Source organism: Chiloscyllium plagiosum, unplaced genomic scaffold (assembly GCF_037043375.1).
Source record: "Chiloscyllium plagiosum isolate Xiang-an unplaced genomic scaffold, Cpla_swu_hap1 HiC_scaffold_49, whole genome shotgun sequence".
Taxonomy (NCBI): Eukaryota; Metazoa; Chordata; class Chondrichthyes; order Orectolobiformes; family Hemiscylliidae; genus Chiloscyllium; species Chiloscyllium plagiosum.
In genome coordinates, this window is record NW_028270187.1 from 12,756,049 (window position 1) to 12,769,474 (window position 13,426).

A 13,426-nucleotide genomic window follows, 5' to 3' on the forward strand; every position below is an offset into this window, starting at 1 on the left:
TCTCTCATACACACAAACACACACACATATACAAGTCTCTGGGGAGAATTTGCATTTACAGAATTATGTTTGCAGATACATTCTATTTTGCTCCAAAAGAGCACAATTTACAGACAGTCAATCCATGTAATATTTTATAAATTCCTACTTTGGCTATAGAACCAGTCTGACTCAAGATTGAGATACAGACAGACTCTAACCTCACACCTTTAATACCTTGTCTGAGCTGAGATGTTACCCTTTTTTTAAATAAAATCTGAAGTCATCTTGTGAATGTGATTTAAAAGAAGTTCTGGGATGTATGTATTAATGAACTGAAACCTGAAACCCATTCTAAAAGATGAAACATTGAACAGCAATCGAGGTTTCTTCAAAATATCATTTCAGTTGCATGACACTATAATCTTTTGCAGTAGATTCTGTGTCGCATGATCCTGTTTCACAGCTACCTGATGAAGGAGCAGCGGTCTGAAAGCTGGTACTTCCAAATGAACCTGCTGGACTATAATCTGATGTTGCGTGATTTTTCAATTTGGTTGGCACATTACAGGAAGGATGTGGAGGATTTAGAGAGGGTGCAGAAGAGATTTATCAGAATGTTCTCTCGCGGGTATGAGCTATAAAGAGAAGCTAGAAAAACCCAAATAGTTTTCTTCTGAGTAGCAGAGACTGAAGGCAGATTTAATGGAAGTCTGTAGAATTTTGAGAAGAGTTGTAGCTCAGATTGAGATTCTGGATCTAGGTTTTTCTCGTTAAGCTGGAAGGTTCTTTTTCAGATGTTTTGTCACCATACTAGGCAACAGTATCAGTGAGCCTCCGGATGAGGCACAGGTGGTATGGCCCGCTTTTTATTTATGTGTCCACTACATTGGACAAACAGGCAGAAAACTAGCCACCAGAATACATGAACATCAACTAGCCACAAAAAGACATGACCCACTCTTACTAGTATCCTTACATACAGATGAGGAAGGACACCACTTCGACTTGGACAACACATCCATCCTAGGGCAAGTCAAACAGAGACATGCAATAGAACTCCAACCAGAACTCCATCAATAAACAGATTGGCTTGAATCCCATTTACAACCCTCAGAGAAAATGGACACTAAATGACATCACCACAGGAAATGACATCACCACAGGAAATGACATCACCAACCCAAGGAAACCTAAACATATAAACAGAAAATGGGCCATACCAGCAGTGCTTCATCCGGAGGCTCACTGATGATGTTACCTACAAAACGTTTCAAAGCAAACTTTCCATCTCAGTGAGCAAACCTATATCCAGAAGTCTATAAAATTATGAGATGCATGCTTAAGGTTGATGGTCAGAATCTTTTTCCAAGAGTTGAAATATGTAAAACTAAGGGGCATGCATACAAGGTGAGACAGGGAAAGTTCAAAGGAGAAAGAAGATGCAGATTCTTTTAACATAGGAGTGGAACGCGCTGCCAGGAGTGGTAATGGAGGCAGATACGATAAAGGTATTGAAAGGACTTTAAACTAAACAAATTAACGTGCAAGAAATGGAGGAATATGGACCATGGGCAGGCAGAAGGGATTAAATTTCATTCAGCACATAGTGGGCTGAAGGATCCATTCCTGTGCTGTACCATTCCAAGTTCAGATTTTAATGCAGTGTACATTTCGGATGAGGATTCATTCAAATTGATTGGAACTGGGTAGCATTCATTGAGAATATAGTTAAAAAATGTAAAGTTTATTTCCTTAGTGGTGTTTGACTCTTGGTTTGAACATATCTCTCTGGAAATGGGACTCAATGTGAGTCTGACTCACTTCACTCTGTGACTGTGGAAAGGATGTTTTTTGCTCTGACAGCAGCAACACACCGGCTGTTTGTTCGAAGCAGCTGGTCACACTTGGCTCGGTACTGAGAGAATATTACATTGTCTTGGTCCTTTGAGTGCTTCCCTGGAGGAAGACAGAAGAGATACCTCCTATAAATCAACATTAGTTGTGATTGGCAATATCAATGTAACATCCAGTTAATGATCATTAATGTTTATTGTTTAAAGCCAGCAATTTAAACAGAACCACAGGTCGGATTGCAATCCTGCTCTGAGCTGCTCCTTGTCCATTTATTTCTTTAAATTCTAATACCAGTTGAGTGAGATTCCAAAACAAAACAACACCCATACAGCTCCATGAATGTGGCCACCTGATGCAAGTGGGTATGTGGATATGTGAGTTTAGTTATTGATCTATACCTGTCAGTTCCTGCTTAGTGAATGTGTGGGTGTATTTATCAAACTGTAACTATCGGTATATGGTAAATATATTTACATATTCACACAGCAGGGACTGGTATGGTCTCATTGATAACTAGAGAACCGTAAAAATAATACAGCATCAGTGGGGCAGGGGGGCGACATTCAGCCCATTTTGTCAATGCCAATGCCACAGGTGCCCTCTCTCATCCCAACTTCCTGCCACAGCCCGTAACCTTGCAGTTTACAACACTTGGTACAGTTCCAGGGAATTTTTGTTTAAAACAAACGTAAGGTCTCTGCCTGCACCATTAAATCATGCAGCGGATTACAGACATCCACCGCTCTCTACATTAAAAAAAACATTTTTCCACATATCATCTAATCCTACAACCACTGAGCTTGAATCAGTGATCGCTGGTTTTTGAACTCTCCGTCAAAGTAAACAGGTTCCTCCTGTCTAATGTCTCCCTCTCACGAGTTAGTTAAAAATCACGCAACATCAAGTTATGATTCAACAGGTTTATTTGGAAGTGCACGCTTTCAGAGTGCTCGTCCTTCATCACTATTTAGGACTGTAGACCCCTGTACCCGTGGGGGATATATTCCAGGACCGACAGCGGAAACGCAAAACCGCAGATAGATGCAAAATCATTAATTTAAACGGGAAATGTCTTCCCGGCAGCCTCCTAGTCCGTGGTTCTGGAACATTCCCTTTTATATACTCGGACCACGGTAAACCGCTATAACCGGACTCGCAATACAGGGTCGCCCTGTATTCCTTAGTTGTGGCACCTTTGTTCCAAGGAATACAACTCCAATCTCTCCTGACAACAATTCTGGCAATTCTGGCAACACTCTAGTAATTCTCCTCTGCACTCTGTCCTTCCTGTAATGTGGTGACCCGATTGCACACAAAGTCCTATTGTAGCCAACAGTGCCTCATACAGTTTCATTGTTATTTCCCTATTTTTGTATTCAACCTTCTGCCAATGAGGGAGAGCATTCCATGTGCCTTCTTTCCAACCCCATCTATCTTTAGGGACCTGTTTATTTACACACTCACTTCACCTGCCCCTCTCAGTATATCCCCATTTATTTGCTTTTCCTATTTACTGTCTGACTTCCCAAAGTCCATGGCCTTACACTTTTCAGAGCTGAACTCCATCTGCCACTTTCCTGCCGACTCCACCAAACCATCTATATAGTTTAGGAGTTTATAGCTATCCTCAACTATCCACGACATGGCCAATTTTTCTGTCGTTTGTAAATTTCACAAATTTGCCCATCATATTCAACTCCAAATCATTAATGTATAAAACGACCAGCAGAGGGCCCAACACTGAGTCATACAGAGCACGACTTGTAACAGCTTTCCATTCACAAAGGCCACCATTGACCATTATCCTTTCTTTCCTGTGACTGAGCCAACTTGGGATCCAATTCAACACATTATCCTGTATCCCTCAGGGTATTACTTCTTGGAGCAGTCTGCTGTAATGCTGTTGCTCCTTTAACAAGTCTGTAAAAGACACAGGCTCTGAAAAGGCTGAGTTGATGGGTTTTAGGGCCATTTTGATTATAGCTAACAGATAATGCCTCAGACAAAAGGCTTCCACATTTTTAAGAAGAACACTTGTACAATGAAAGGGGAGTGACCCAGTTTTCCCAGCTCAGCTTTTCTCTGGTTTGATTTGGTTTTTGGCTGTCTGGCTATTGACTGAAAGCAGTCTGGCAGTTGGAACAGCTGCTGAACCCAAAGAAGCAGGTCCATGATGTTACTCCTCTCTCTGATATTTCTCCCGTAAGACCGTGTTTTTGATTTTACCTTTTGTGCCAAGGGGCATTTATGGGGATAGTTGTAAATGTTGGAAACACCATTAAGTTGGTAAAATCTGTTGCTTTTTCGGATTTTTAAGTTATTTAGTCTTTTGTTCTCTTTTGTTTGTGTATCATTCGATAATTTTGTAAATCAAACCGTTTAAAACTACATGGTTTGACCAGCTGCACCCCTCTTAGAATATCTTTTTTACACTCACTTAAAACAATTAGCAAAGTTAGGGTCTGTGTTACTTTCTTGAAATGTTTGGAGGGGATCTGGCCTTTTCCATAACAGATTGGGGGCTGTTTGCAGAATTTATTTTGTAGTTCTGATTTGGGATTTGGTTTGTTGGACTCAAAGGCAGGGAGTGGTAAGTCTTAGCGTTTTGTGTTCCGGGTGTTGAATTCATTGGTTTAAACAGCACTTGGATAAAGTGATGATGGCAGCTGCTGGAGATCAGAGACGAGAATGTGTTACTGGAAAAGCACAGCAGGTCAGGTAGCATCTGAGGAGTAGGAGAATCAATGTTTTGGGCATCAGCCCTTCATCAAGAAACAGTGCTTGGGATAGCAATGGCTCTTTGAGTCATCAAGAGTTTTTTGGGGGGTGGAAGAAGTGACTTCAGATTTTTGCAAAAAGTGGTTAAGGCGAAGTTGCTGGAATTAGCAGACATGCTGGAGCTCAACTGCCTTCTTCCATGAGGAAAAGGGCGATAATTACAGCAATAGCTCAACATTTAAATTTGTTGGAAATGCCATCAGAATAATTAGAAATGGCTAACATTCAGTTGAAAATGAAGCAATTCGAGTTAGAGACAAAAGTCAAGGAAAGGGCAACAGAAACAAAACAGTTTGAATTATGATTAAAAACAGAAGAGAGGGAGAAGAGAGAGAAAAGGAGAGAGAGGAAAGGAATAAAGAGGGAGTTTGAACTTTGGAAATTGGCACTTAGACAGGAGTTCAAAAATTCATTGACTGATATAATGATAACTCATGTGGAAGAGCAGAGAGTTAAAACAGCAAGACTGGCATCGGAAATGGCTGATGATTGAGTTGATCAATAAGTCAAAATTGGGCTGCCAAAATCAATTTCAATCCATGAGGGATAATAATTGTGGAGAAGAGAAATTCTCACGTGGAAAGGGAAAAGTAGATCTCGGTGAAGATCTTAAGAATAATTTACCACAAGGTAAAAAGGACACCCTTGAAAGGGAAAGAAAAGTGAAGAACCTCTGATGCTCTCACTGCAGTAAGGTAGGCCACATGGAATCGGTGTTGATGGGTTTGGAAAAGCACTGATGAGCAAGTTGTAGGAAAACTGGATAATCCAGTGAATTTTGTTGGAGTGGTAACAGAGAGCACTGTGGAGACTAGAAAGCTGCCTCAGATGTACAAGCTGGTTGGAGGTTATTTATGGAGGAAGTGCCAGATCTTCTTAAACCATACACCGTGAAGGTAAAGTTTACTCGCATAGGCCAGGAGCAAGAGGTAAAGAGGTAGCAATATTCAGAGATATAAGGATCCTCTCAATCTGTGGTGCTAAAATATGAAGATATATGTACCTCTAAAGGACTATTGCCAGAAAAGGTACAAGTATCAAGAATTCACATTGAAATAAGAAATGCTCAATTGTAAGACATGAGGTTAGAGTATCTAGTGAAGAGGGGAGAAGTCATAGTAGGAGTACTGAACAAACTTTCAGCTCCAGGAATACAATTTGTCCTTGCTAATGATGTTGCTAATTCACCGGTTGAGTGCTGCCAACTGTGGTTGAAAAGCCAATGGAAATTCAGGTAACTGAACTGAACACATATCCTGGGATATTTCCTGACTGTATGGTAACAAGATCACAAAGTCATCAGTTGAAACAGGAAAGATCAAAGAGTACAGGTGTGGGGGTGGGTGGGTGGGGCGGTGAAACCCAGGGAGATAGGGAGGAAATAGATCAATCTGAGACTTGTACACTTGAGAACAGAAGTGTGTCAGGGCAGCCGGAATAATAAATTAAACTGCATTTATTTCAATGCGCAGGGCCTAACAGAGAAGGCAGATAAACTCAGGGCATGGTTTGGAACATGGGACTGGGATATCAAAGCAATTACAGAAACATGGCTCAGGGATGGGCAGGCCTGGCAGTTTAATGTTCCAGGATACAAATACTACAAGAAGGATAGAAAGGGAGGCAAGAGAGGAGGGGGAGTGGCGTTTTTGATAAGGGATAGCATTAAAGCTGTGCTAAGGGAGAATATTCCCTGAAATACATCCAGGGAAGTTATTTGGGTGGAACTGAGAAATAAGAAAGGGATGATCATCTTATTGGGATTGTATTATAGACCCCCTAATAGCAAGAGGGAAATAGCAAAACAAACTTGTAGGAAGATCTCCGCTATCTGTAAGAATAATAGCGTAGTTATGATAGGGGATTTTAACTTTCTAAACATCAACTGGGATTGCTATAGTATTAAGGGTTTAGATGGAGAGGAAATTCTTAAATGCGTGCAAGACAATTTTCTGATTCAGTATATAGATGTACCTACGAGAGAAGGTGCAAAGCTTGACCTACTCTTGGGAAATAAGGAAGGGCAGGGGACGGAGGTGACGGGGTCGGGGTGAGGGGTGGGGCACACTTTGGCGCTAGCGACCATAATTCTATTCGTTTTAGAATCGTGATGGAAAAGGATAGACCAGATCTAAAAGTTGAAGTTCCAAACTGGAGAAAGGCCAATTTAGATGGTATTAGACAAGAACTTTTCAAAGCTGATTGGAGGCAGATGTTCGCAGGTAAAGAGTCGGCTGGAAAATGGGAAGCCTTCAGAAATGAGATAACAAGAATCCAGAGAAAGTATATTCCTGTCAAGGTGAAAGGAAAGGCGAGTAGGTATAGGGAATGCTGGATGACTAAAGAAATTGAGGATTTGGTTAAGGAAAAGAAGGAAGCACATGTCAGGATAGATCAAGCGAATGCTTAGAAGAGTATAAAGGAAGTAGGAGTATACTAAAGAGGGAAATCAGAAGGGCAAAACGGGGACATGAGATAGCTTTGGCAAATAGAATTAAGGAAAATCCAAAGGGTTTTTACAAATATATTAAGGACAAAAGGGTAACTAGGGAAAGAATAGGGCCATTCAAAGATCAGCAAGGCGGCCTTTGTGTGGAGCCACTGAAAATGGGGGAGATACTAAATGAATATTTTGCATCAGTATTTATTGTGGAACTGCTGCCTCACAGCGCCAGAGACCCGGGTTCAATTCCCGCCTCAGGCGACTGACTGTGTGGAGTTTGCACGTTCTCCCCGTGTCTGCGTGGGTTTCCTCCGGGTGCTCCGGTTTCCTCCCACCATCCAAAGATGTGCAGGGTCAGGTGAATTGGCCATACTAAATTGCCTGTAGTGTTAGGTAAGGGGTAAATGTAGGGGTATGGGTGGGTTTCGCTTCGGCAGGTTGGTGTGGACTTGTTGAGCTGAAGGGCCTGTTTCCACACTGTAATCTAATCTAAATCTAAATATAGACTGTAGGGAAATAGATGATGACATCTTGCAAAATGTGCAGATTACAGAGGAGGAAATTCTGGATGCCTTGAAAAGGTGGATAAATCCCCAGGACCTGATCAGGTGTACACGAGAAATCTCTGGGAAGCTAGAGATGTGATTGCTGGGCCTCTTGCTGAGATATTTGTACCATCAATAGTCAAAGGTGAGGTGCCGGAAGACTGGAGGTTGGCAAACGTGGTGCCATTTTTAACAAGGGCGGTAAAGACAAGCCAAGGAATTATAGACCGGTGAGCCTGAACTCCGTGGTGGGCAAGTTGTTGGAGAGAATCCTGAGGGACAGGATGTACATGCATTTAGAAAGGCAAGGACTGGTGAGGGGTAGTCAACATGGCTTTGTGCGTGGGAAATCATGTCTCACAAACTTAATTGAGTTTTTTGAGGAAGTAACAAAGAGGATTTATGAGGGCAGAGCAGTAGATGTGATCTATATGGACTTCAGTAAGGCGTTCGAAAAGGTTCGCCATGGGAGACTGATTAGCAAGGTTAGATCTCATGGAACACAGGGAGAACTCGCCATTTGGATACAGAACTGGCTCAAAGATAGAAGACAGAGAGTGGTGGTAGATAGTTGTTTCCAGACTGAAGGCCTGTGACCGTGAAGTGCCACAAGGATCGGTGCTGGATCCTCTACTTTTTGTCATTTACATAATGATTTGGATGTGAGCATAAGAGGTACAGTTAGTAAGTTTGCAGGTGACACCAAAATTGGAGGTGTAATAGACAGCGAAGAGGCTTACCTCAGATTACAATAGGATCTGGACCAGATGGGCCAATGGGCTGAGAAGTGGCAGATGGATTTTATTCAGATAAATGCGAGATGCTGCATTTTTGGGAAAGCAAATCTTAGCAGGATTTAATGGTAAGGTCCTAGGGAATGTTGCTGAACAAAGAGACCTTGGAGTGCAGGTTCATAGCTCCTTGAAAGTGGAGTCGCAGGTAGATAGGAGAGTGAAGAAGGCGTTTGGTATGCTTTCCTTTATTGGTCAAAGAATTGAGTACAGGAGTTGGGTGGTCATGTTGCGGCTGTACAAGACATCAGTTAGATGTCTTGTTGGAATATTGTGTGCAGTTCTGGTCTCCTTCATATCGGAAAGATGTTGTGAAACCTGAAAGGGTTCATAAAAGATTTACAAGGATGTTGCCAGGTTTGGAGGATTTGAGCTAAAGGGAGAGTCTGAACAAGCTGGGGCTGTTTTCCCTGGAACGTCGGAAGCTGAGGGGTGACCTTATAGAGGTTTACAAAATTATGAGGTGCATGGATAGGTCTTTTCCCTAGGATCCAGGAGTCCAGAACTAGAGGGCATAGGTTTAGGATGAGAGGGAAAAGATATAAAAGAGACCTAAGTGGCAACATTTTCACGCAGAGGGTGGTACGTGCATGGAATGAGCTGTCAGGAGGAAGTGGTGGAGGCTGGTACAATTGCAACATTTAAGAGACATTTTGATGGGTGTATGAATAGGAAGCGTTTGGAGAGATATGGGCCGGGTGCTGGCAGGTGGGACAAGATTGGGTTGGGATATCTGGTCGGCATGGACAGGTTAGATCGAAGGGTCTGTTTCTATGCTGTACATCTCCGACTCTATCAGAAAGTTGATGGGAAATTAACAGAGACTCTGTTTGATCAGATGGCTGAGACAAACTAGGAACAGATAGATGACAAAACAGGCTTCGTTAGCACAGGTATATTAACTTAGTTGCAGCAGAAAGATTAAAATTTAAAGCAATTGTATCAAAAAGCATACACATAACAAATCCGAATGTATCCCTGAATGTTATTATCTTAAAAATGATGTCTTAATGAGAAAATGAAGATCATCACGTATTCAGGTAGATCAGAAATGGGCAGAGGTTTATCAAGTGGTATTGCCAGTGGGTTATAGAAAGGACATATTGCGAGTAGCGCATAATTGTCTGTTTGAAATTCACATTATTTAATTGTCATCTCTGTATGTGACAACTAATCAGCAAATGATTCATTCTGTCCTTCTCAGTCACACACAAACACCATGTAATCATGCTTCATCCGGGTTGGAGAATTTGAGCTACAAGCAGAGGCTGAATAGGCTGTAACTGTTTTCCCTGGAGAGTGACCTTATAGAAGTTTATACAATCATAAGGCGCATGGAGAAGTGGTGGAGGTTTGTACAATTACAACATTTAAAAGGCATCTGGGTAGGTATAATGAGAAAGTCTTAAAACTTGTCCTGAAACATTTAGTCTAAATGTAATGTTGAATTATAGAACACTTGCTGCACAGGAGAAAATAAACAGAGTAGGCAGGGAGGTATCAGGCCACAAGAGGGGGAATCCAGGATGTTCAGAAGATAAAAACATCTGTTCTCACCAAGTGATAACAAGATGCTCAAAAGAAATTAAGAACATTTGCCCTAACATCAATGAATCTGTGTAAAAAGGACACAGAGTGATAACATTCACAGTTGTTAACTTGTGAAATTAATGACAGTGTTTGACTGAGATCTCAGAAACTTTGTATCATTTAGAAGCATGTCAAAAGCCTTGTAATAAACAGTCAGGTCCTATCAATAATAATGGGTTCTTATTACCCTTATGTGTGTGAGAGAGAGACATGCATGTTTTGAATTTATTTGCATTTTGGACTTTATGATGATTTTGAGTAGCCATCGCTGATTATGAAATACAAACTCTGTCAAATATAACATTGATGAAGCTTTAACTTACTTCGTGTTCTTACAGACCATGACTGCCCCACTGTCAACTCTAACTCATCAGATCCTCTGTCTTCTTTGAATTTGAATCACAACCCTGAAAAGAAACCATGTTTAATTTGAGACTAATGAATCATTTAAAATTCAACCTTGTGGTAACATTTCAGCCCCAGATACACAATGATGCTGTGGTTAAGATAAAAAGCAGGAGTCTGCTCCCAGTTTAAAAAAAATATATTCTAAACCCAATATTGAAGAGGTTCTGACACAATCTGTTAGGAAGCCATTTTATGGTCAAAGCTTGCCCTGCTCGCTAAAAAGCCATTTTGTAAAACAGTGATATCTGACATGCAAACTGCTCAAGGTTACCTTATGACCTCTTACACTTAGTTTAGACTGGTACCTCTTTATGATAGGGACTTACCTCACCAACAGGAACCTGACTCAGCTGGAGCTGTTTTTCTCACTTGATGGATGGCTAAGGGCCTACAGGAGTGATCAGTTAAGCGCACACAGACCTGTTAATTAACTGTTCTTCCTTATGAATTATTGCCTTTCCACTCTGTCTAATTACAAACATGCAGTGTTTTTGTGAAATTTTCTAAAAAGGAAGCCTGTTTGAGACAGAAGAGTGGAGTAGCCTGCGAGGGCTCTTAAAGGAAGATCCAGTATCCTACTCTTCTAAGGTTTTAGAACCTTAGCTAGCCCGGCACTTAGGTGTCAATGTTACATTGTAACACTGATGCTATTGGTAAATAAAGGGGAAGGCTAAAATTAAACTAAACTGTTTGTTAGAGGTTTTCATTCCAGACTACGAAGGAGTACGATCTCCATGATGAACCAAGAGAGGCTTATAGGTCTGAGTCCACAAGGGATTCTCTGGGCCATCTCAAATCTGTACTTTAACAATATGAATAGGAATGGTTTAGAAGGGAGAAGGGCTAAGTGCAGGCAAATGGGACTAGATTGGGTTAGGATATCTGGTCGGCATAGACAAGTTGGACCAAAGGGTCTATTTCCACACTGTACATCTCTATGACTCGACGACTCTTCGGTAACTCTTGCCCTGTCGGTGAGCACCGTTTCCCTCCATCTGTGTACTTAACCCCTCCTTCACGGATGGTTTTTGAAACAATGTGGCCTATTTGTCTATCTTCATTGTAACTTTGAAACTGCCCTCAATAACTGCAGTTCCTGAATGTCTATTTTGGATGAGGATTCAGTTTATCTATCTCCAACACTGGTGTGTAAACGTCAATGGGCTACATACCCTCTGTTTGTTAGAGGCAGCTGGTCACTCTTTGCCTTGAACTGAGGAAGTATTACAGTGTCTTAGTCCCTCAGGTATTTTTCTGGAGGAAGACACAGGGACACTACCTGTAAATCAACATGAGGCTAGTCTGGCAATATTGAACTGATCATTGTCACATGCATTACATATTAATTAGGATGTGTTTTTTTTATTTAAAGCCAACAACTTAACCAGAACCACGGATCTGATTCCATTGTTGCCCTGAGTTGCTCTCTGTCTGGGGATTGTGTTTGTTTTTCATGTGATTCGATACCAGTTGATTTGGAGATGCAGGTGTTGGACTGGGGTGCACGATGTTACACATCACACATCAGGTGCTTCGAAAATATCCGTTGGGCTATAACCTGGTGCTGTGTTCTCTGCTCCTACAGACAGTCTGATGAAGGGATTTTGCCCGAAACGTCGATTTTCCTGCTCCTCGGACGGTGCCTGAACTGCTGTGCTTTTCCAGCACCACACTCATCTCGACTCTGGGGTTTCCAGCATCTTGTAGTCCTTGTTTTTCCCATAGACAGTAACAATATCTAATTAAATGGAGCGTGGAATTTATTAATGTCCGGTACAAAGGCGAAGGCTCTACACATTAAAAGGAAAATAATCAATCGACAGAAAGTTTAGCCCCTTTCACAGATGCTGTGAGTGGCTCTGAAAAGAGCCTTTGGGTTGTCAGATTCAAGAATACTCTCTTCACTTTTCAGCGGCGCCCCCATGGGAAGTTTTCTTGGGCAGCAGCACGGCCTGGATATTAGGCAGCACCCCGCCCTGAGCGATGGTCACCCCTCCCAGCAGCTTGTTGAGCTCCTCGTCGTTGCGCACGGCCAGCTGCAGGTGCCTGGGGATGATGCGGGTCTTCTTGTTGTCCCGGGCCGCGTTGCCGGCCAGCTCCAGGATTTCAGCCGTCAGATACTCCAGCACCGCAGCCAGATAGACCGGCGCACCGGCACCCACACGCTCAGCATAGTTACCCTTTCTCAGGAGCCTGTGAACACGGCCCACCGGGAACTGCAGGCCAGCCCGGGACGACCGAGACTTCGCCTTGGCGCGAGCTTTCCCACCGCCCTTTCCTCTTCCGGACATGGTCACAATCTCACAAGCACTTTCACAGAGAATGATTGGGTAGTTCACACTGACGATATTCACAAAATCTCAGTCTCTCTGATTGGTTACTATGATTTGTAATGTTATTCTGTCAGAATCTGCAATGAAATGTGAAGTGGATGCTGATTCTGTTCCTGTCAGCCTGACTGAGGGAGATTTATTTTGTCCCTATCACACAGAAAGTGACTGTGGTATTGGCTCTGTTTCCTTTTGCTTGTTGTTGTGATGATGTGGGAGTGGAAGGGTGTGTTTCTAGCTCCGCATGTCTCTTTTTATTCCTCTGTATGGGCTCGAATTAACACAGAACTTGTCACTGTGTGAAAAAAAACTCTCATCCGTTTGAAATTGCATTTGTTGTCAAGTTACACCGTCCAGTGGAACCTGACCGTGAGTGTTTTCTACACTTGGAGTTCATGCAACTCGTTCTCAATTGCACGGAGTTGAAGATAAATGAAATGAAAACTTTTCTATGTAATACTTCTCTTGAGTCACGAGTTGAGTGACGTCTTGACTGTGGGATGAATATATTTCTGAGACCTTGACTGATAACTGTGGGCCCAGAGACGTATCTATAACTGTGTGCTTTGCTAGTACCTGCAGTGTAACTGAACCACATTGCTGCACTTCTCATTTAGGTGTCTTGCAGTTTCATGTTGCAATTTATAGCATTGCTCAGTCTTACGCGAATACCTGTTCACCAGTAACTGTTAGCATGCTACAAAT

At 42.1% G+C, this 13,426-nt stretch overlaps 1 protein-coding gene and 1 long non-coding RNA gene across 2 annotated transcripts in view; both read right to left on the reverse strand.

Moving 5' to 3' along the window:
- Positions 1 to 1,618: 1,618 nt before the first annotated feature.
- The window catches only part of LOC148135595 (uncharacterized), a 134,093-nt gene continuing 122,285 nt past the window's right edge, over positions 1,619 to 13,426 (reverse strand). The window contains exons 4-5 of the long non-coding RNA XR_015754997.1: positions 10,307 to 10,390; positions 1,619 to 1,938 (exon numbers count right to left, since the gene is read on the reverse strand). This is a non-coding gene — a long non-coding RNA (uncharacterized LOC148135595). The remainder of the gene's footprint in view (positions 1,939 to 10,306; positions 10,391 to 13,426) is intronic.
- LOC148135596 (histone H2A-like) lies at positions 12,001 to 13,148 on the reverse strand. Its single transcript, XM_087984918.1, has one exon. The coding sequence runs from the start codon at positions 12,680 to 12,682 to the stop codon at positions 12,293 to 12,295; it is 390 nt and encodes a 129-aa protein (XP_087841044.1). The 5' UTR covers positions 12,683 to 13,148; the 3' UTR covers positions 12,001 to 12,292.

What these genes read in the sequence shown, in the direction of transcription:
- LOC148135596 (XM_087984918.1), bottom strand. Translation starts at nt 12,682, where the DNA reads ATGTCCGGAAGAGGAAAGGGCGGTGGGAAAGCTCGCGCCAAGGCGAAG.